Source organism: Perognathus longimembris, chromosome 17 (assembly GCF_023159225.1).
Source record: "Perognathus longimembris pacificus isolate PPM17 chromosome 17, ASM2315922v1, whole genome shotgun sequence".
Lineage (NCBI taxonomy): Eukaryota > Metazoa > Chordata > Mammalia > Rodentia > Heteromyidae > Perognathus > Perognathus longimembris.
In genome coordinates, this window is record NC_063177.1 from 10,476,220 (window position 1) to 10,499,293 (window position 23,074).

Genomic DNA, 23,074 nt, shown 5'->3' on the forward strand with positions numbered 1-23,074 from the left:
CCTGAAAACCGCCGCGTCCATCTCCACGGCAGTGGCAGTGGCAGCGGCAGCGGCAGCAGGCTGAGCCCTGGCTGAGGGGTGACAAGCCTAAGACCCTTTCAAAGTTGCTAAGTGAACCAGCCGTCCTCCTGGTGTGTGTGTGTGGGGGGGGGGGTGTGCAACAGAAAGAGGAGGAGCCCAGTCCTGCTGGGGAGCTGGGGCGCGGGCCAGGCAACCGGAGGCTGAGGTCTGCAGCAAGGGTCCCGGGAACCCTGGCTCCCCGGCATGCATGCCTGCGGGGGGGGGGGGGGGAAGGGGCGGGGCGCTAATCCCCCAGGCTATGCGGGGTGCGCCCCCCCAGGCTGTGCGGGGCGCGACGCCCCAGGCTGTGCATTTTCCCTCTCCACTTCGGTGGGCTGAGTACTTTTGCCTTCTTACACCCTCCTCCTCCGATCTGACTCCCTCCCTGTACATGCTGGTGTGCGGGCCCCTGGTCCCCACCCTCCCTCGGCCAGGGGGTCCCCGCCGCGCCCCTCGGGCCGCTCTGAGCCCAGCCTCACTTGCCCTGTTGCACGGGGCGGCGCGGTGACCGCCGGGCTTTCGGTTTAGAGGTTCCGGATCATGGGGGACACCTGTCCTCGCGGGGTCCTCCGGGGAGCACGCCCAGTGGCGGGCTCCTGTTCTGTCTAGATGCTGCTCAAACTGCGCCAATTCGTCGGAAAGTAGGGCGCCCTCCCCGGCCTCTCCCGTTCCTCGCTCCCCGAGGGCCCACGGTGCCGCCCCCTTCCAGCCCCCGCCGCCCGGGCCGTGGCCTCAGTGTCCCCTCCGGGCCCAGCGGACGGCGGGGCGGGGCCCACGGCTGGGAGGGCGGCCGGAAGGGGTGTGGGTGCGGGCGGGCCCCGCGCCGCCCCGCCCCGGGGAGGGCGCCCCGGGCGCCGCATCCTGGCGCGGGCCGCGCTCGCCGCCGCCACTGCCGTCGGGGAAGGTCCCGGCGCGGACATGGCCTCGCTCGGCGCCCGCCCGAGCTGCGGCCCGCGCCCGGCGCAGTAGCCACGGAGAGGAGGCGGGCGGGCGGCCGGCGGACGGCATGGAGGAGGCGCACCTGCTCGCGGCCGCCGACGTGCTGCGCCGCTTCTCCGTGAGCGCCGAGCGCGGCCTGAGCCCCGCGCAGGTGGCCGACGCGCGGGAGCGCCACGGCCCCAACGGTGAGCCGGCCGGGCGGGGGGCGCCCCGCGAACCCGCGTCCTCGTCCTCGGCCTCCGGGCCCGGCGCGAGCTAGGCAGGAAGCGGGGCTCCGGAACCCCCGGCGGATGCTCTGCGGGCGCCGGGGGCTGCGCCGCCCGGGGTGGGGCGGGCTCGGGCTGGGGATCGACGCCCGCCGGCCCCCGCCTTGGCCAGGGTCGCCCCTTGAGCCCTGGCACCCGATTCGCGGTCCACGCCTCGCTGTCCCGCCCGCCCGCCCGGGCAGGTGCAGCCGCCACGCCTGTGGGGACAGACTGGGGTGACCCCAGCCCCGGCGCCCCGGCCCCAGGGGACTCGGTGAGAGGCGCCCCGAGGTGCAGCCCGGCCGGCCGGCCTCTCGTCCCCGCCCCTGCCCTGGTCTTCCTCGTTCAGCACCCGAGCGGATGTGGCTGGCGGAGGTGCCATGGCGGGGGCCCCGCCGTCCCGGGGAGCTGCCCGGAGGGCCCTGGCCCTGATTGGGGACCTGGAGGAAGCCTTCCCGCCGGGCGCCCCCCTGCCAGAAGCCGCCTACCGGCACTGTGGGCCGGACGCAGAGGCTGGCGGAGCCGGGCCGGGCCTGGCGCCCCGTGCCCACCTTGTCCGCTTGCCACGCGGAGAGAGGAGCATCTCCCCCTTGTGCCCGCCGGGGCCGCGGGCCTCGCCCTGTCCGCGTCCCAGACGCCGACAGGGCGCGCTGGCCGGGTCTCCCCGCCGAGGCTGGCTGGGAGGTTATGGAGAGCTGTCAGAAGGGGCGCTTTGGGGTTTGTATTGGTTTATGAAAACCACCTCTTACATAAATATTATCTTTCTGAAGCAGAAATCCTTTCTCAGAAAAAATTCGTTGCTATATTTAGGCGAGCTGTGGGAGGAACTGGGGAACTAAATATTATTTAGTATCCCCCATTAATGACTTGGCAGGGTAGGCCTCCTTAGCCATGGGAGGACAGGGTGGCGGGGTGGGCTGAGGCTGGGCAGAGGTGGGGTCCCACTGCCTCCCGAGAGGGTGCTGGGACCTCGAGCTTGGTTCCCAAAGAAAGCTGAAGACGCAGCCCTTGCTTCTGCCCCAGGAATCGCGGATCCTGCTCCCATATCACCCTGGCGGATCCTGCTCCCATATCACCCTGGCTAAAGCCCTTGTTCTATCTGGACTCCATTGGGTCTCCATTGCCCCAGCGGAGGTGTTGCTGACTGGGAGAGAGGCCGCCTGTAGGCCCCTGCCCCTGGTTTTGTCTTGGTGAGGCCTCTGGGGTGTCCTGTGCCCTACACACAGGTTAAGGTTGGTGATATGGCTTGGGCTGTGGGTCCATCGGTAGGTGATGTGTGCTGGAAGTGTTGAGAGCTCCTGTGCTTTGTGGTACTCATTGAACACCTACTGTATGCCAGGTAGTACTCTCAGCTCTTCATCTGTGATGGCATTGCTTGGTGCTGGCTGTAGATGAGGTGGTCCAGGCACCAGCAGGTCAAGGCTGCACAGTAAGTGGGGGAGGTTGGTGCTGGGTGCTAACTCCTCTCTGGGCTCCATTTGCATACCCAGGGGCCTGGGGTAGGCATGCACTCAGCAGGCAGCAGCCACTCTAGTTCTGCTGCTCTCCTTCCTCACACCACAGATGCTTCTTCCAGAGCTCAGGGAGTTGTCAGGTGAGCTATGGAGAGCCAGATAGCTGCCCATCCTGCTGGGTGCCGTTGTGTGGGGAGCAAGATTGAGTGTCCATCCCTGCCCCAGAGCCTCTGTGATGTGGTAACCCCTTCCCTGGCCCTGCTTCTCTGTAGCTGCGCTATCCTGGACCAGCCATTGGCCTCTCTGGATCTTCCAACTGTAGTGAGGCCCCCTCCCCCCCTCCCTCCTGTTACTGGAGCTTAAACTCAGGACTTGGGTACTATCTTTTAGCTTTTTCAGCCAAGGCTGGCACTCTACCACTTGAACCACCACTCAACTTCTGGCTTTTTGCTGATTAACTGGAGATAAGGGTCTCATGAACTTTCCTCCTCAGGGCTGGCTTTGAACCAGGACCCGTAGATCTCAGCCTTTTGAGTGGCTAGGATTAGAGGTGTGAGCCATCAGCACCTGGGTAGGACCCATGTCTTAGGGTTGTTTGTGCCTCTTCAATGAGAGCACTGACACAAGTTGCCTGCTGCAGCAGAGGAGGTGAGCCGGCAGCTAACTCAGAATGTGGGTGGTAGAGTAGGCGTGGCTGCGGGTGGAGGGGGCACCCCAGGGACTAGTGTTCTTCCCCCCCCCCACCCCACCCCCCCGCATCTGTGCACCTGCAGTGTCGTTAGCACTGGAAACCACAAGGAACTCATTTGCTTAAGTCCTAAAGTTTGCAAATTCTACCTGGGGCTTGGTGAAAATAGAAGTGGGGGTTAGCGCTCACTCTCCCCTCCCCACTCCCTCTAACCCCAGAGTTAGCATAGCCAGTGAGTGTGCCAGCCACGAATCCCCGTGCTTACCAAACGCCTGTGCCCAGCCTCGTACCGGGAACGGATTCATGCAGCGCCAGTAGAGCACAGGTGTGGGGGCCTTGGCATCTTTTAAATCAAATTGGTTTACATTTGCCTACTGTTTACTTGAGGACACAACCTCACTGTGTAGCCCAGTCTGGTCTCAACCTTGTGAGTACTAAGATTACTTGTGCATGCCACCACAGTTCAGTTTATTTTCATTACATCTTTTAGAACTTTATTTTGACCATACTGGACTTTTTAACTTGTCCTTGCCCTTGTAACTCAGGCCCTCTACTGCTTGAACTAAGCCCCTCTCCCTTTTTGGCAGTGTGGGCCTTGGGCTGCAGTCCTCCTCCTCCTCCTCAAGTACCTCGGATGACAAGCTCATACCACCCTACTTAGTGCTGAGATGAGGGTCTTGCTAACTTGTTGTCCAGACTATGCTCAAACTATGATTCTTCTCATCACTACCTTCTGAGTAACTGGGATTAAAGGTGTGAGCCACCACACCTGGCTCAATTTATTGTTTGAATAAAAAATTGTACACAGTATAACCTTCAAGAGATATAAAAGTTCTGCAGAAGAGTCTCCTGAGCCCTGTCCTAGCTACCAATTCCAGTGTCCCCAATTCCTCTTTGTTCTTCCAAGGTAGTCTGAGTACCATGACCCCAGCAGTAGGCTCTCAGGTCTTTTGCTCAGGAAGGGGAGGGGATTGGATGAGCTCTTCTGCCCTGCTTCTGACTTGACTGTGCTCCTGGAGATGGTCCCATGAGGGTCCTCCTTGGGTGCTTCCTGGGGTGTGCATGGGCCTGACCCCAGGCCCCACTTTTTTTTTGTCCATTGTAGGGCTGTCCCTGAGCTCTTTTTTGCTCAAGGCTAGCACTCTACCACTTTGAACCACAGTGCTACTTCTCAATGGGACCTTATTGCCCCAGCTGGCTTCTTCACACTGTGATCCTCAGATCTCAGCCTCCTGAGTAGCTGGGATTACAGGTGTGAGCCACCAGCACCTGGTATCATTTGGCTTCTGTGACAGGGCAACATTACAAGGAATGTCTACTGTGTACCACACACTTTTGTGTAGCTTTGCAGGATAAATTTGGGAGGGAGAAGGTGAGGGTTTTTCTAGCATGACAGTGGTTACTAACTTGCTGTCCATAATGTCCAGCCAGTTGCCCGGCCCACTCCCTGCTGCCAGGCCAGTAGTATGAGGCCAATTCAGTGATCTGGGTCAGTCTGATGGAAGACTGTCCTCTGCTAGTTTTCCTTTGCCTTTCTTTTGTTTGCCAGTTGGGCCAGGCATTATGGGATGCTCAGGACTGTCTGGTTCCATGTGGCTGTGAGCAGGCTGCTGGTCTCCCTTGCTGGAGGTGGGCCAAGGCCAGAGGCTGGACTAGGTTGGGCACACCCTGCCACGCAGGTCTGCACCTGAGTCCCTGGAGAGCCCAAGGCTGTGGGGTCAGGTGAGCTCATAGAGTGACAGTGCCATCAGGCCAGAACCTCTCCTTCCTGGGCCTTATGCTACCTACCTGTGCTATGGGTGCAGTACCTCGAGGCTGCTCCAAGACATGAGGGCAGCCTGGGCTTAGAGTTCCCCCAGCACTGTCTGGGCTGTGGCCTTATTTCCTGACAGCCCAGTTGCCACTGGGACTTGGGAAGCCCATATGCATGAGCCTGGAAACCAGGCCATGAGAGTGGGCGAGGAGGGTGATTGGAGTGGCCTCGTTCGCTGGGTGACCTCAGTGTAGCCAAGATGGGACCTGAGATACCCTAGGGACCGTGTGGGGCCTGACACTGACTCCTGAGGGGGGACAGTGTTGCCAGCAGCCATCAGGGAGCAGGGGGTATTTCAAGTTGCACTCTGGATGTCATGCCCCTGGGCCTTGCTAGGTAGGCTCAGCACCTCCCACTCCCGCTCTCCCCTCCCCCCCCCATGTGCCTGAGGCAGGGCCACGTCCACCCCACAGTGCAGCAAGACACAGGGCTTGCCTTGCCTTTTACCAGGGGAGCCAGGTGGGCTGGCCAGCACTCTGGAAAGCAGGAGGCTCCCCTCAGGCTCCTGGGTGGTTCCCCACAGAGGGAACAGGGACAGGTTGTCCACTCCAGGTAGCCCCTGGAGACAGCAGGGCTGGGCTGGGCGGGTTCTGCCCAGCGGGGCCTCTCCCTGCCTCTCAAAGTGACCATTTAATTGCTCTGCAAATTTACCTTGGAGGAAGATCTTGGAGAGTGCCCGCCTCTCCTGGCTGGCACTGACATTTAGAAGTCGAAATTCCAGTTTCCAGTGTTGTGAGGAAAAAGGAATCCAGGTGGGAGCAGGTGGTGCGGCACCTGGGGGCAGCCCCTGGGCACCTGGGCTGCTCTGTGTCTCCCCTGCTCCAGGCAGGGACCCAGAGTCTGGCCTGATGCAGGTGCAACTGAATAAACAATGGCTGGGAGGGGGAGGCCTCTGGTGAGTCACAGCAGCCTGCAGGCTCCCTCCTGATGGGGAGGGGGGCACTGCTGCTGATTGGGCAGGCCTAGGGCCATGCTGGAAGCAGGGGTTCCCATGAGAAGAGGACCCCTTTCTGACTGACCTGAAAGAAGGCGTGACCATAGAGAATACAGCTGGAGGGCACTGGTGAGGTGGGGATTAGGGCCCCACGGCGGAGGGACCACTTTGAAGACAGGGCAGATCTAGAAGATCCAGAAGGACCTGAAAGTCTGTAGTGAAGCTGCTGGAGACACAGGACGGAGCCCACAGTCCGATGGCTGTGTGGCCCACGAGCTCTCACCATCAGTGTTCACAGGCACAGAGGGGAAAACAACACAGCTTCAGGTAGCTCACCTGTGGCCCTGGCACTCACAAGACAGAAAGCAGGATTTGAATTCAAGCCCTGTGAACAGGTTCCTAGCTCCCAGCTATGAAGTATATCTCGCAACCCACACCTCTACTTCCAGCTTTTTGTTGGTTAATTGGGGATAAGAGTTTCACAGACTTTTGTACCTAGGCTGGCTTCAAACTGCCATCCTCAAATCTCAGCCTTTTGAGTAGCTAAGATGACAGGTGTGGGCAACTGGTGCCTGGTTTTCTGAAGTACCTCTAATCACCACCCTTTTGCACTGTGCTCCTGGACCTTGAGTCCACAAGCCAAAGCCCAGGTTCCCAGACCACCCATTCTGGCAACAGTACCCAGGAGCAGTAGGGAGAAGTCTCCCTATCCTCCTGCAAATGTCCAGGTAAGCATAGGAGAGGCCACGTGACCCAGGGCTAGCCCAGCCTGGGCTGGAGGAACAGCACCCTGTTACTCATTTCTGCCTGTCTCTGGCCAGCAGATAGCACTGAGCAGGCAGGTGAGGCACTTCCCTACTTAGAAAATGGATACCCATCATTGTTGAGGACCCAAGGCCACAACTTCAAGGAGACCTTGCCTGGGCCCCCACATGTAGCTGGGGTGGCTGCCCACAAGGCTCCCTCGTTGACGAGCTCTGGGACTCATTTGTGTGCAAGCAGAGTCGGGGTTTGGGGGGCTTGGGGGTTGGCAGTTGAAGCAGGCAGGGCCTTGTAGCCCCAAATATTTGAGGACCAGGTAACTTTAGTGGGGGCCTCTGGGACCACTACAGAGTGGTGGACTGATGGGATGTGAGGTCCAGCGGCCAGCACCTGGGTTGCTGCATTTTCTCAGCTGACCCTGGCAGTGGAGGGCAGGCATGGAAGCCTAGGAATCAGTACAGGAGGCTCAGAGCAGGCCAGGAGCAAGCTCAGTATTCCACATCACGTCTTAGCCATGTGGCTGTGAATTCTTTACATAACCGCTCTGTGCTTTGCTTGTCTGCTCTGTGAAATAGGTGTGAAAACAGTGAGAGAATCCTGTGTGGCTGGAAGTCTGGTGCTGTCAGAGCTGTGGCATAGCGCAGCCTTGAAGTCTCAGGTGACCTCTGGAGACCATGGGAAGGCTCTGGCACACTGCTTGCATACAGTGGGTGTTCACAACTCTGGGTGGCGAGAACCTTTCATGGGAGGGGTGGATACCTCTTCAATGCTGTGGGTCCGGCTTCTCACGTGAGGGGCTGGCCGAGCCCCCACAGGAGGAGAACATGGGGAGCCTCGTAGTGAAAGCCAGATTGGGTAGAGATAGGTTACTGCAGTACCAACCCCAAGACTCTGTGGTTGACCAGGAGCAATGGTGATGGTTATAGCCCAGCGCTGGGAAGGCTGAGGCAGGAGATCATGAGTTGGAGGCCAGTCTGGGTTACACAGTTAGACCCTGTCTCAAAACAGCACACACCAGCCAGGTGCTGGTAGCTCATGCCTGTAATCCTAGCTAGTCAAGAGGCTGAGATCTGAGCATTATGGCTCAAAGCCACCGCCGGCAGGAAAGTCCATGAGACTCTTATCTCCAACTAACCACCAGAAAACCCAAAGTGGTGCTGTGGCTCAAAGTAGTAGCACACCAGCCTTGAGTGAAAAAGCTCAAGGACAGCACCCAGGCCCTGAGTTCAAGCCCCGAGACCAGCACACATATGCACATGCACGTGCACGCGTGCACACACACACTAGAACCCCCCAAGGAACAGAGGTTGTGCCTCGCTCTGCTGGGCACCAGGGCAGCTTAGGCAGCAGGAACCCTGCCTGCCCACTTCACAGGCTGCCAAATGGAACGGCACGAGGGTCAGAGGTCTGGACTCGCTCTGCCCAGTGTGGCAGCCAGCCCCTGTTGTGTGGCTTCTTCAATTGAAATGAGTGAAGTAAGTTAAACTAGAAATGTTCTCTCTCTGCCCAGCTGGGCTGCATCCCTGTGCTGGCTGTTCTGTATTGGATGGATCACAGAACTCTCCTGCACTAGAACCTTCTAGAGAGCCTTGCACCAGCCCCTTTTGGTTGGAAACTCATGGAGCCAAAAAGCTTCAAGGTGGGAAAACCTAGAAGTATCAGGGATGACTGCCAAAGAATGGGTCCTCTGTCACGTCATTGTGGGTCAGGAAACGAGGGAAGTTCCAGGTGGGCAGGTAAGAAAGGCAAACTGGAGAGAGCCCCCCCCCCCTCCACACACACCCCAATCCCTCCAAATGGAAGGCAACAAGGTAGAAACCTGTGTCTTAATCTCAGGCCCTGCCTGGCTGCGAACAAATATCCTGGTGGTGCGCACACACCTCACAGAGGAGAGTCAGGGATACAGCAGGAGGGACTTCAGTGAGACTGCAGGCAAACAGGACCCCTGAAGAGGTGGCTGGGGAGCCCTGTGGGCAGAGCATGGCAGAAACCAGATGAAGTGTGTGGTGTGGTGCGCACTGCTGCTTCATGGTGGGGGGACGGCGAGACTACTGTAAAGGCCCCGCTCCAGGGTAGGACTGGCCCAGAAACCAGGCCAGGCCCCCACCCCCGCCTTTCCTGTGCACTTAAGTTAAATAGATCAGAAGGAAAAAGTCTGTTTGATTTTCATCTCAACGCAGGACACTGGAGATTACATTTTTCCACAGAAAATGTCAGCCGTTGCCTAAAATAGGACTTTAGAGAAAATGCTAGAAAGTGTATTTTTAGGTTATATGTCCCGTCCTGTCCCCGCAGATCCCTGAAGTCCAGCTGGGTGCTGGCTGCTCTCCGTGGGTCCCTGCCAGGTGCCGACCCAGGCCGTCCAGGCGGGTGGGCAGAAGCAGGGCCCCTGGGAAGGGCCACCTGAGGGCCAGGGTGGTGGGCTTACGCAGGGCCTGGCCCCTCTGGAAGCAGGCACTGGAAGAGGGAAGGTGGGAGCTGTCAGCAAGGACTATCCACCTGGGCCACTGCTGCCACTGGCCACCAAGCAAACCACAGGACAAGATGGAGGTGTCAGGCTGCGTCTAGCCAAGGGCCTGGCTGGCCGGGGCTGAGCTTGAGATGGGAGCCTCTCTGAACAGCCCCCTAACCACTGGGGTGATGTTCCTGCTGTGAAACCTTGTTCCAGTTGCTTGATCACTCTTGTCTTCAGTTCTATGTACAAAAAGTGGGTTGAAAATCGCCACCTTGTTTTCCTTTAAGGTTTTGGGGAGATTCAAAGAATTCAGGGACCTGAGGCAGCCTGCTCTGGCTGGCACAAGAAGTGCACCAGGAAATGTAGGGGACAGATTTGGCAAGTAAGCTGCAGCAGGTGTCTGCTCACCTGGGCCCATGGGGGCCAAGAAAGGCCTCCAGGTAGGCCTGGCTTGGAGGGCCGGGGCCGGCTGACCCTTGCAGGCTCTGTAGGGTGTGGGGCTGGCGGCCCCAGGAACCTGAGCAGCAATTGGCAGTGAAGCATGGGTATCCTGGTGTGGGGGCAGGACCCACTGGCCACACTGTGTGGCCCTCTCAGGAGGGGCTGGGCAGAGGGGGCCCATCCAGAGAACTCCAGGCCTGTTTCCCTTCTGTAAGATGGAATGGGGCTAGAAGGCACCCCTGGCTCTGAAGGTCCCAGACCACCACACTCGTGGGGTGGAGGGTGGACGCCTGAGTTCTGGCCATCTCTCCATGACCTCAGGGCTGTGAAGCTTCTGGGGGGTGGGTGGGAAGAGGGCACCATAGGGAGGGCACAGAGCCCACAGGCCCTCACTGTAACAGTCTCCTCTCTCCTCCCCATGCTCCTGCGGCTGCCTGGATCCTGCAGAGCTCCCCACAGAGGAAGGTGAGGCAGGGGACACAGTGCTTTGCCCCAGTCACAGTCAGATGATATTGCCCTTCTGTCACCTCCAAGGGGGATTGCCTACTGGAGCCCCTGAGGGTCAGGGGCATGGAGGCATCCTGCCATGGGTGGAGGGGCTGGGCTGGGCTGGGGATGCCCTGGGCAGAGGGCTGGGCTGGGGACTGGCCTCACGCACCTTCTCATCCCCAGGGAAGTCCTTGTGGGAGCTGGTGGTGGAGCAGTTCCAGGATCTCCTGGTGCGCATCCTGCTTCTGGCCGCCCTGGTCTCCTTTGTAAGTGGGAGCCGCTGTTCTGTGCTCTGGGCGGCTGGGCGGGGAGAGCTGGGCCCCACAGGGCACAGTGTCAGGCTGTGAGCCACAGGGATGCTCTCTTCTTGGTCTTCAACACCCCTCCTCTCCTCAGGCCCCCCCAAATATTCCCTGCCCTGTAGACTTCTACTTCCTGTGCTTGGACCCTTACAGCTCCTTCTCTTCCCCTTTTCCTGCTCCTCCTGCTCCTGTTCCTACTCCTCCTGCTCTTCCTCTTCACCCTCCCCCCTCCTTTTCTTCCCCCCTTCTTTTTCTTCTTCTGTTGTGGGGCTTGAACTCAGGGTCTGGGTGCTGTCCCTGAGCTCTTCTGCTCAAGGCTAGCACTCTACCATTTTGAGCCGCAGTGCCACTTCCAGTTTTCTGGTGGTTAACTGAAGATAAGAGTCTCATGGACTTCTCTGCCCTGGCTGGCTTTGAATTGTGTTCCTCAGATCTCAGCCTCTTGAGCAGCTAGGATTATCGGTGTGAGCCACTGGTGCCTAGCTTTCTTTTAATATTTAAAATCTCACAAAAGGTATATTCTACAATTTGCCCCAAATATCAAGGCTGCAAGAATAACACATTCTCTAAATCCAAATATTTTACAGCTGTACCCAGAAAGGAAAAAGAAAGCAAAAACAACTACGAATGCTTGGTTAAGGACTAATATTATCCAAGCAGCCAAAAATAAAGTAAAATATCCAAATTATTAGCATTAATTTACTACCATGATAAATTTCAGTTGTCAGTTGTTTATAATGCTTGCATGCACATGGGGTGAGCGTTGGTGTGGAAGCTGCTCTGCAGACCAGCGGCTCCACTCTGCACCTGTGCTGCCAGTCCCCACCCTCACCCCCAGCTGCTGCCCCGAGTAGGCCGGGGAACATTCTAAGCCATGGTCTGACCCAGCTCTTCCTCTCTCAGCCCAGGTCTCTGAATTTCAGCACTGTGTGTTAGGACCAGATAACTCTAAGTGTGGTGGGATGTACTATACACTGCAGAATGTTTAGGCATGGCCAGATGCTGGTGGCTCATGCTTCTAATCCTTGCTGCTTAGGACGCTGAGATCTAAGGATCACAGTTCAAAGCCAGCCCAGGCAGGAAAGTCTGTGAGACGCTTATCTCCTATTAACCCCCAGAAAACCGGAAGTGACGCTTTGGCTCAAAGTGGTAGAGCCCTAGCCTTGAGCTGAAAGCTCAGGGACAGCGCCCAGACCCTGAGTTCAAGCTCTACAGCCAATGAAAACAAACAAACAAACACCGAATGTTTAGGCAGCAACTCTGGCCAGATGACAGCAGGTCATGCCCTCCCAGTCAGACCTTGTCACCTGTCCCTGAGGAGGTGAACTTGCACTAGCTCAGCCCCTTCCAGCACTCTCCATGGACTTGGGCTCTAACCTCCTGCAACCCCCTCCTGGCTGTGGCTCCCCTTGTTCTTTGCTGGGCCTGCTGCAGGGACCCCATGGGCTCCGGGCTGTGAGGAGTGGGGGAGGGAGACATGATCATCTCCGGTGGCTGAGCAGCACCCCCAGGTTGATGCAGGGCTGGAAAGGACCTAGGCTGACATGACTCCCACCCTGGCCCTAAGCCCTGCAGGGCTGAAGAGGAGCTCAGCCTGGAAATCTGGACTGTGGAGCAGGAGGGTGCTGGCTGGGACTGGCCCTTCCCCTTGGGCCAGGTCTGGTCATCCTGGCCACTGCCCTGTGGGAACCTGAGCTCTAACGAAAGTATCCGTCCTTGCAAATGGCAGAAATGCAGAGCCAAAGGGTGCTTTGCCCTTGCAGCACCGGTGGGTCCACAGAATCAGCTGGGGGGTGTGGTGAGAGTGGGCCTGGCACTTGACCGCCCTCCACCATGTGGCACAGGCTCTGGCAGAAATGGTAGTCCTCTGGTCAATGGGCCTTGAGTTCAAGTGTGTCTTGGCTGTCACTTGGGCTTGCAAAGCCCTTTCTGAATCAGGAGGTTTGGAACTGAGTTTAAGAACTCATTCTGCCGGGCACTAGTGGCTCACACCTGTGATCCTCGCTACTCGGAGGCTGAGATCTGAGGATCACAGTTTGCAGCCAGCCCAAACGAGAGTCTGTGAGACTCTTTGATCTCCACTTAACCCAAGAAGTAAGCAGAGGTGTGGTAGAGCACCAGTCTTGACCAAGTGCCCAGGCTCTGAGTTCAAGCCCCAGTATAGGCACAGCTCCCAACCCCCCCCCCCAACAAAAACAAAAACAACCTGTGGTTCTGGCAAGTTCCCTGGTGCTACCAGTACTGTCAGGCTGCCAGGCTGGGGACCCATGAGAAGCAGTTCTGGGTAGTCGGGGAGCAGCCCTCCCATGTCAGGGTGGGGGGGGGGATGACACCTCCTCAGGGAGCAGCCCTCCCACATCTGGGGGTTGGGGAACCCCTCCTCAGGGAGCCACCCTCCCATGCCCGGGGCTCTCTGCAATGTCTCCTTGGACAGATCGGGGTTCAAAGCACAGGAGAGCAGTGGGGGGCAGAGCAGCCCAGCTGACCTGCTGTAACCTTGCAGGTCCTGGCCTGGTTTGAGGAGGGCGAGGAGACCACGACAGCCTTTGTGGAGCCTCTGGTCATCATGCTGATCCTCGTGGCCAATGCGGTCGTGGGCGTCTGGCAGGTGGGAGGCACTGGGGGGCGGCTGGGCCCTGGGGTACCCAGGTCGGATCTCTATCTGTAGGCCTTTTCTGCTGCCACCTCTGCCTCCCAGGCCCCATGGGTGTCACAGGGGGAGACCTGACAATGCACAGGTCACCTGCCTGCTTCCCTCTGCAGGAGCGCAATGCTGAGAGCGCCATTGAAGCCCTGAAGGAGTACGAGCCTGAGATGGGCAAAGTGATTCGCTCAGACCGCAAGGGCGTGCAGCGAGTCCGTGCGAGGGACATTGTCCCGGGAGACATTGTGGAAGTGGCAGGTGAGTACAGCTCTTCTTTTCTCTTCATGACACTGAGGAGCCCGGTGTCCCTCGCTTTCCGTCTTTCCAGCTGTGTGTACAGACAGTGTGGCTGTTGGATCCCCCCAGAGTGCTTCGGCCAAAGCCCCGAGGGACCCTATCTGAACCCCAGTCTTGGTTCCTGGGAGCGTCCTGTCTCCCCTGGGGTTTAGAGCCTAAAAGCTTACTCAGCTGAACCGTTCTCCCGATACAGTGGGAGACAAAGTGCCTGCTGACCTCCGTCTCATTGAGATCAAGTCTACCGCGCTGCGAGTGGACCAATCCATCCTGACAGGTGAGGCCAGGGGCTGGGGTGCCGGGCCAGGGTAGGGCCTGGGGGGTGGGCGTGCCTTCAAGGATGGCTCAGATAACAGCAGATTCCATGCCCAGGTGAATCTATATCTGTGACCAAGCACACCGATGCCATCCCAGACCCCAGAGCTGTGAACCAGGATAAGAAGAACATGCTGTTTTCTGTGAGTTCTGGGGTGCCCACAGCCTTGATGCTAGCAACAAAAATATGTTAATACTAGTTAGACTCCCATAGGAAAGGAGTTCACTGGTTATTAGAAATACTTCAGATTTATACTAATCATAATAGTTTGCATTTACAAAGGCCCAGGTGCCTGGCACTGTCTTAAGCCCACACAAAATATAGTTTATTTAATCCTGACAACAGACCTTTGAAATAAGGTTATCTGTATTATTTACTTATCTGTATTTTCTAGCTAGGAAACAGATTCAGAGAGGTTAAGTAAATTGCCCACAGTCACACAAACAATGAGTGGCAAAGCTCATTGACCCAGAGCCCAGAGCTTGTTCTCTTTCCTGTGAGGATAGCCTTCCTTCACCTGGAGAGGGGCAGAAATTGTCATTAGTAACTCATGAAAATCCTCCAGAGTAAAGAGAGCCACAGAGTGGTGGAGAGCTAGGAAACAGCTCGTTGGTGGAGTTATTGCTGAGCATTTGTGAGGCCCTGGGTTCAGTACTCAGCACTGAAAAAAAAAATAAGAAAAAAGGAGGAGAATGTTGGTCCATTTCTCAGATGGAAAAACCAAGGCCATGGCCTCCATCACTGGTTCTCCTGCGGGAGAAGGGCCTTCACTATTGGGAGAGTGCTGCCCTGTGGTCTCAGAGCGAGTCAGCAGGTGGACTCTCAGCTGCCCATGGTCAGCCTCGAGGCAAGTATGAAGCACCTGATGCCCCACGGAAGGGCCAGGCCACCTGGACGTGGCCTACAGCACCAGGAGTGCAAGCGAGAAAGCATGCCTGGAAATGGACACAGTTGGACAGTGAGCGCTCATGCCGAGCTCTTGTGAGACACCTGTCCCTGGCTGCCTTGGGACAGGGAGGAGGCACTAGTGTCTTTCTGAGGAGGGCAGGACCGCTGGCCTGAGCTGAAGGGTGTAGGGTATAGAGGGCGCTGTTCCCTTCCTCGGGGCGGAAGAGCCATTTCCACCGGTACCTGCCTTCTTGCCCCCTGCATGGCACACCTATCTGAGGGGACTGGCAGAGAAGTGGGGCTGTGTTGGGCCTTTGCTCCATAGGAGGACTCTAGGGGGGACCTGCCTGTCCCCTGTAAGAAAACCTGGGGAAAAGAGGATGCTTAGGCTCAGGCTCTGGATTCAGAAAGTACTTGTGGACTGTTTACCTGGGATCATTGTGAGACACACTCTTGTGTGGCCGTGGCAGTTGAATCCCATTTTGGTGGATTTGAACAGTGGGTCCCTGAACCATAGCAATGGATTACATTGTTGGTGTCATCCCTGAAGCCTGCTGGGTCCTGTGCAAGGCACTGGGGACATGGTAGTAAACCAAATCTACCTGCAGAGAGCAATGACCCAGTGAATGCCTGGCTCCTAAGCCTGGAAACATGACCCACAGTGGGGAGGCAGCTCAATGACCAGAGCCTGCACCATCCCAAAGGTATTGGGGGTTCTGACCCCGGCTGGAGGCTAAGCAGCGCTTCCCTTGTCCTCTCCTTGTCAGGGCACCAATATCTCATCGGGCAAGGCTGTGGGTGTGGCCGTGGCCACGGGCCTGCACACGGAGCTGGGCAAGATCCAGAGCCAGATGGCGGCTGTGGAGCCCGAGCGGACGCCGCTGCAGCGCAAGCTGGATGAGTTTGGGCGGCAGTTGTCCCATGCCATCTCTGTGGTCTGTGTGGCAGTGTGGCTCATCAACATTGGCCACTTTGCGGATCCAGCCCACGGTGGCTCCTGGCTCCGTGGCGCTGTCTACTACTTCAAGATTGCTGTGGCCCTGGCTGTGGCTGCCATCCCCGAGGGCCTCCCGGCGGTCATTACCACATGCTTGGCGCTGGGCACACGGCGGATGGCACACAAGAACGCCATTGTACGGAGCCTGCCCTCCGTGGAGACCCTAGGCTGCACCTCGGTCATCTGCTCTGACAAGACAGGCACGCTCACCACCAACCAGATGTCTGTCTGCAGGGTGAGTGAGTGGCCACGACCAGCCTGGGGTCCCCTGGGACTGTGTGACGAGATGAAGAGCAGCTGTGGGCTGGTCCCAGGGAGGGGTTTGGAGCACAGCCTCATTCAACTCCTGGTCTGGCTTCATGTATGTCACTGGAACCTATGTGTCTCTGTGGGGTCCCCAGCCTCCCCATTGGAAGAGCCTGGCTGCTAAGTGAGCCCTGCCGTGTAACCTCAAAAGACCCCAGAGAGGGTCAAGAACAGGCCTGGGCTCTGAGCCAAGTGTGCCTGGGCCTAGTTTCAGCTGGGGCCATGCTGACTGTAGACAGTGCCTGTCACTAGATATGCCAGTTCCAGTGACCCAGGAAGGACTAGGACAGGAATTATTCATTCCCTGGCACAAGTTCCCATGTCCCAGTCTACTCTCCACATGTTCCAGGGATTCTGGCAGAGACTCCAAGGGCAGAGGCTTCTCTGTGACTCAGTAGAGAGTGGCTGGGGGGAGGTGGGACCTGTGGTTGCTCCTTTCTGGGTTCCCCATTGCTCTTCTAATCCTCACATGGCCCTCAGGAACCAGCCTCAAAGTCTTTAGATCTTAAAGCCCATTAGCACTCATCAGAGCCTGGTGCTGGGGAGGAGTGCCGGAGAGGTTCACTGCCCGGTAGCCTTTGGTCTGCTCACATTCATAGGATGTCATCTGATGCGTTCCTTGACAGAAGTCAAGCTTTGGGGAGCACAGTAGAAGGGGCTTCAGGGCATATTGTGCCCAACTACTTCCTGGAAGCAGAGAGATGAGTGAGAAGGAACAGTATTGAGCACCTACTGGGTGCTAGGCTGGCCACTGGGAAAATGTGAAGCAAGGAAGTTTCCAGAAAGCAAGAACCACCTCCCTTGCAGAGCTGGAAACAGATAAGAAATAGACTGCCTAGGAGGGAGGGCCTGTCCCTGTCTGCGGTGTGAGGAAAGCGCCGGTGACCCACCAGCCTTGAGGGCAGGGGCAGAGGTGAGGATTTGTGCCTTAGTTTCCATAAAGGCCAAGAATCTATCCCCTTGAGAAGAGGGGCCAGTTAGATTTCTGCCTGGGTTACCAATGGAGAAACGGGTTCAGGAACTTAGCTGGCAAGGACTCCTAACCAGCTCCAGCCTCCTCACGCCCACAAGTGCTCCCCCATGCTGAAGAATGGGCCAGAAGCCCCTCAGGATCCAGAGGTGTGGCCATGCCAGAGGTGGACACAACTGGGCCGACCTGAGGCCTGTGCTGAGGCCCTCCCTTCAGGGAGGGAGGAAGGCTCTTTGGGGGAAACACACCAAGGACCCCATTTTCTCTGGCTCAATTCACAAAGGGAGACTACTGCCCAGCTCACCCTTGTCCCCCACAGATGTTCGTGGTGGCAGAAGTGGGTCCAGGCTCCTGCCGTCTGCATGAATTCACTATCTCGGGGACCACGTACACTCCAGAGGGTGAAGTGTGAGTGGACTAGAGGGGTGGAGGCTCCTGGAGGCCCCTGGGGGTGGCACTGGGCCTTGTTCTGACCCCCTGCTCCCCAGGCGGCAGGGCGGGCAGCTTGTACACTGCGGGCAGTTCGATGGGCTGGTGGAGCTGGCGACCATCTGCACCCTGTGCAATGACTCGGCTCTGGACTACAACGAGGTGAGCCCCCTCTTCCCCTCATGGCCTCCCTGACATCCAGGTGCTGTCCACAGGCAGACCCCTCGCCCAGCAGTTAGTGGCTCACACCTGCAATCCTAGCTATGCAGGAGTGCTGAGATCTGAGGGTCCCAGTTCAAAGCCAGCCATGTTAGGAAAGTCTATTCACCAGTAAAAATCTAGAAATTGTTCAACTTGTAGAGGATCAGCCCTGAGCAAAAAACCTAAGGAGCAGTACACAGGCCCTGACTTCAAGCCTCAGTACTGGCACTAAAAGAAATAGCTACACACATACATACCTGTGACACTGTCACACCTCCGTCTTGCTCAGGTGGGCTCTGGAACTCTACCCCTGGAGCGGGGCTGCTGTGGCAGTGGAACATGGGGAAGATATCAGTTAGCAGCCAGGACGAGGTAGTACACTAAGCAGCAGGAAAGGCTTAGTCTACAAAGGCCAGAATGTCCAGCGCTGAAGGGCATTTGTGTGGCTAGGGCAGAGACACAGGAGCAGTGAGAGGATACACCTGCCTGGGGGGCAGCCTCAGCCTGAGCCACACCACACCGAGAGCACTCAGAGAACCACCAAAGGGCTTCAAGCCAGGAGTGGGTACAGTCACACGTGCATTTGTAACCCTCTCCTAAGAGCCAGGCCCTGGTGGCTCATGCCTACAATCTTAACTACTCAGGAGACAAGATCCAAGGATTGCAGTTTGAAGCCAACCTTGGCAAGAAAGTTTGTGAGATTCTTATCTCCAGTTAACTACCAAAAAACCAGAAGTAGAGCTGTAACACAAGTGATAAATACCAGTCGAGCTTTAAGAGAAAAAGCTAAAAGACAGCTCATAGGCCCCAAGTTCAAACCTCAGTACTGGCACCAAAAAAAAAGAGAGAGAGAGAGAAGGAAGGAAGGAAGGAAAGGAAGGAATGAAAGAAGGAAGGAGAGAAGGAAGAAGAAGGAAGGAAGGAAGGAAGGAAGAAAGGAAGGAAGGAAGGAGAGAGAATCTGCTAGACCCCTGTGCAGACAACAGCATACACAGGATGAGACAGGGCAGGAAGCCTCGAGCGGCTGCTCAGTCCAGAGAGATGCCATCTAAACCCTGCCTGCAACTTCAGGAGAGGGGAGAAGGCCAGAGATTTAGGAGCTGAAAATTCTGGGACTTAGTGAAATTCTTAAGAGAAGAAGAGGTCAGAGCTCCTGTTGCGCCCTGAGGGGTCCCCCAGTGAACAAGCTCCTAGAGGCAAAACTGGACACAGGGCCTTCCCCTTGGGAGGAAGGTCTTGCATGGGCCAGGCTCTGGCTGTTGTGAGCAGGCCCAAGGCCAAAAAGGCAGGGGTTTGTAGAGCCTCCGGGTAAGAAGGTGAGGATGAGGAGTGGTATGGGCAGCAGGTTGAGCTCCCACACCTGGTGACAGAGCGGAGATGCTCTGAGAGGGAGAGCAGGAGTGTTGTTCCCACATGCCATCTAACCCCAGTTCAGCAGCTAGTAGGCTGCATACGCACAAAGCAGTGTCCCAGAACTTGAAGGCTGGGGAAACCCCCTCTGGGGTGGGGGTGGGGAGTGAGCCTCTCACTCCCTGTGCCCTGGGACTCACCAGGCCAAGGGTGCATATGAGAAGGTGGGAGAGGCCACGGAGACAGCTCTGACTTGCCTGGTGGAGAAGATGAATGTGTTCGACACTGACCTGAAGGCCCTGTCAAGGGTGGAGCGAGCTGGCGCCTGCAATGCAGTGAGTAGGAAGGGGGCCCAGGCCCGAGCTGCACAGCTGAGGGACTCAGGACACCCAGACAGGAGGAAGAAAGCACGGGGTTAGGAGGCTTCCAGAGGAGAGAGGAACTCAGACATGGGTCAGAAGTCAGCTACAGAGAGCACAGAGAGGGACGAATGGAAAAAGGACAAGGGCACGGAATTGGGGAGTCCCTGTGAGCTCTGGAAATAGCACCTGTGGGGGAGGAAGCGGGATGCCTTGAACTACAGGGTTAGAGGAGTGCAGCATGAGGGGCTCCTTGGGGCCAGTGAGAGCAGGCCAGGATCCCTGGCTCTGCCCCTTGTAACCTGACTGAACCCACAGGTCATCAGGCAGCTCATGAGGAAGGACTTCACCCTCGAGTTCTCACGGGACCGCAAGTCCATGTCTGTCTACTGCACGCCCACCCACCCTGGCCCCAAGGGCCAGGGCAGCAAGATGTTTGTGAAGGTGGGGCCTGGCTGTGTGACCTGGGGCTCTGGGGTGACAGGAGGCCTGGCTGTGTGACCTGGGGCTCCAGGGAGACAGGGGTCCTGGCTGTGTGACCTGGGGCTCCAGGGAGACAGGGGTCCTGGCTGTGTGACCTGGGGCTCTGAGGTGGGGGGAGGGGGTTTGGCTCCAGTTCTTAGTGACACCAGGCACTGAACTGCACCCAGGAAGGTGTGAGACCCACTGGAAAGCGAGAATCTAAAGTAAGGTAGCCAGGGCCCTGCAGGGCTCTGGGAGTAGCACCCAGATGTGGTAGGGATAAGGCAGGACCAAGGGACCCATCCAGCCCCTGACTCTCTGGTCCTGGCCCTGGGCCTTTCCACGTGACCATGTGACCACATGACCTTGAAGTCATCCAGGATTTCCATTTCATGGGACTGAAATCCTAATGGCACCAGGTAGGGGAGGTGGCACAGAGAATGAAAGCCCACCCCGCCCCTTGGGGTCACCTGTGAGCCTCTGTGGGCCTCAGTCTCTCCATGTGGACAGTGCTGTTGGGCTAGAAGCTCCCAGAAACCCTTTTTGCCTCTGTGGTAGGATCACTGTAGGTGGTCTTTCCTTGATGCTTCAGTTTTTGGAAACAACCCCAGGAGGAAAGGAGCCTCCACCAGCAAGGCCTCCTGTGGTTGCCTCCAAAGCTGATGTTTCTGTCCAAGCTGTGTTGGTTCCAACTCCTTGTGAGAGGAAAAGGTTTTCACACTACCCACTTTGCAGGTGTGGGGTGGACTTTAAGGAGTTGGAGACGCCACTGACGGGCATCCAAGGGACAAGTCCTTGGCCTGAGCGAGGTCAAGGCAAGACCCCAGTGGTCTTGCCTGTCACCCTTCCTCAAAGACCCACCTTCCCAGGTCACCCCCCCCTCCCTAGTGACTGCTGAGCCCCCCACATCCCTCAAGTTGAAATCCTAATGGCACTGCCAGGCAGAGATGCAAAAGATGCCAGTCTCCCTCCACCCCAAGGTGCTGCATAGCCAGGAGCGCCTCCCTATCCCCGCAGGTGTGGCTTTCTCATAAGGAGGCCCGCTTGGGTCCTACCCTGAGCCTGTGGAGAATGGGTTCTGGCCCATGCCTTGCTGAGTGCCCTTGGGTGGCCTTTCCCCATGTCCCGATGGCAGGAGGGAGGGAGGGCTCCCTGCAGTGGAGTTGCCTCTCTCTCGCTCCCCCTCCCCTCTGCAGGGGGCTCCCGAGAGTGTGATGGAGCGCTGCCGCTCAGTTCGAGTGGGGAGCCGCACGGTGCCCCTGGATGCCACCTCCAGGGAGCTGATCCTGGCAAAGATTCGGGACTGGGGTTCAGGCTCAGACACACTGCGCTGCCTGGCACTGGCGACCCGGGATGAGCCCCCCCAGGAAGGAGGACATGCAGCTGGACGACAGCAGCAAGTTTGTGCAGTACGAGGTGGGTGCTGGGAGCTGAGCTCTCCCCAGGAGGCTGATCAGGCAGCCACTCGGGCCTGAGCTCAGACCTGGTGTACATCTGCCCTCTCCACAGACAGACCTGACCTTCGTGGGCTGTGTGGGTATGCTGGACCCACCCCGGCCAGAGGTGGCTGCTTGCATTTCACGCTGCCGCCGGGCCGGCATTCGAGTGGTCATGATCACAGGGGACAATAAAGGCACAGCGGTGGCCATCTGCCGCCGACTCGGCATCTTCGGGGACACAGAGGACGTGGTGGGCAAGGCCTACACAGGCCGCGAATTCGATGACCTCAGCCCTGAGCAGCAGCGCCATGCCTGCCGCACGGCGTGCTGCTTCGCCCGTGTGGAGCCCACTCACAAGTCCCGCATTGTGGAGAACCTGCAGTCTTTCAATGAGGTCACTGCTATGGTGAGGCCCGGCTAGAGCAGGGGAGGGCTTGGAAGGACTGGGACTGGGAACTGGTTGTTTTGTCAGAGTCTCATGGACTTTCCTACCATGTCTGGCTTTGAACCACAATTCTTTAGATCTCGGGCTCCTGAGTAGCTAGGGTCACAGGTGTGAGCCTCTGGGGTCTTGGCTTGTAAACTGGTAGTTAACCGTATCTTTGGCCTCTGTGCTGACTTTGACCTCCTTCTGAACTAGATTTTTTTGCTTTGACACTTATAGGGATTCAGCCTTGAAACTGGACTCTGAACTCATCCCAGACACTCAACTTCGCCATCTTCACCTTTATTTTGTGTGGCCTCAGTTTTTTATCTGGCCTCTAATCTTGACCTTGACAGCAACTCTGTCTTGGGCATGGCCTCTACCTTAATCTGTTTCTAAAATTAATTTATTATTATTATTATTATTATTTTGCCAGTCATTGGCCTTGGACTCAGGGCCTGAGCACTGTCCCTGGCTTCTTTTTGCTCAAGGCTAGCACTCTGCCACTTGAGCCACAGCGCCACTTCTGGCCGTTTTCTATGTATATGGTGCTGGGGAATCGAACCCAGGGCTTCATGGATACGAGGCAAGCACTCTTGCCACTAGGCCATATTCCCAGCCCTAATTTATAATAATAAATTAATTGTATAATTAATTAATTAATAATTAATTGTAGTAGTAGTTTGAACCTGGTGGCTCCTTGACCTTACTAGGCAACCCCTCTACCACTTGAACCATACCTCCAGCCCTTAAATCTTGTTTTTCTCTCTTATGCTGGTCATAGGGCTTGAGCTCAGGGCCTGAGTGCTGTCCCTAAGCTTTTTTTTTTTTTTTTTTTGCTCAAAGATAGCACTCTACCACTTGAACCACAGCTCCTCTTCAGGCTTAAAAAAAAATCATTAATTGGTGATAAGAGTCTTATGGACTTTGCTGCCTGAGCTGGCTTTAAACCAAAATCCTCAGATCTGGAAGTGGCTCTGTGGCTCAAGTGGTAGAGCACTAGCCTTGAGCTGAAGAGCTCAGGGATGGTGCCCAGGCCCAGAGTTCAAGCCCCATGACTGACAAAAAAAAAAAAGGAATATATATATTTTTTAATCCTCAGATCTCAACTTGCTGAATAGTTAGGATTAAAGGCATGAGCTACCAGCACTCAGCTAATTTTGTTGTTTTCATCTTGAGGCTGAGTTTAGTTTTTTTTTAATTCTTTTTATTTTTGTTTATGTGGTAACAAGGAGTTGAACTCAGGGCCTCAGACTGCCAGGCAAGCACTCTACCCACTAAGCCACTACCCCTAGCCCCTGAGTTCAGTTTTGACCCTGACATTCATCTTGACTCCTATCACGTACCTGGCCCTTGACTTGGACCACAATCTTGAATTTATCCCTGAACTGACCAGCTTTCTCCCTAACCTTA

The 23,074-nt window shown here is 56.8% G+C and overlaps 1 protein-coding gene across 1 annotated transcript in view; it reads left to right on the forward strand.

Annotated features, from left to right (window-relative positions):
* Nucleotides 1-927: 927 nt before the first annotated feature.
* Nucleotides 928-23,074, forward strand: part of Atp2a3 (ATPase sarcoplasmic/endoplasmic reticulum Ca2+ transporting 3) — a 36,279-nt gene continuing 14,132 nt past the window's right edge. The window contains 15 exon segments of the mRNA XM_048365429.1: nucleotides 928-1,184; nucleotides 10,239-10,256; nucleotides 10,464-10,546; nucleotides 13,086-13,190; nucleotides 13,346-13,484; nucleotides 13,717-13,797; nucleotides 13,893-13,978; nucleotides 15,492-15,956; nucleotides 17,317-17,405; nucleotides 17,486-17,588; nucleotides 19,181-19,312; nucleotides 19,655-19,780; nucleotides 20,995-21,153; nucleotides 21,155-21,214; nucleotides 21,308-21,643. Coding sequence (XP_048221386.1) covers nucleotides 1,067-1,184; nucleotides 10,239-10,256; nucleotides 10,464-10,546; nucleotides 13,086-13,190; nucleotides 13,346-13,484; nucleotides 13,717-13,797; nucleotides 13,893-13,978; nucleotides 15,492-15,956; nucleotides 17,317-17,405; nucleotides 17,486-17,588; nucleotides 19,181-19,312; nucleotides 19,655-19,780; nucleotides 20,995-21,153; nucleotides 21,155-21,214; nucleotides 21,308-21,643 — 2,100 coding nt within the window. The 5' untranslated portion in view covers nucleotides 928-1,066.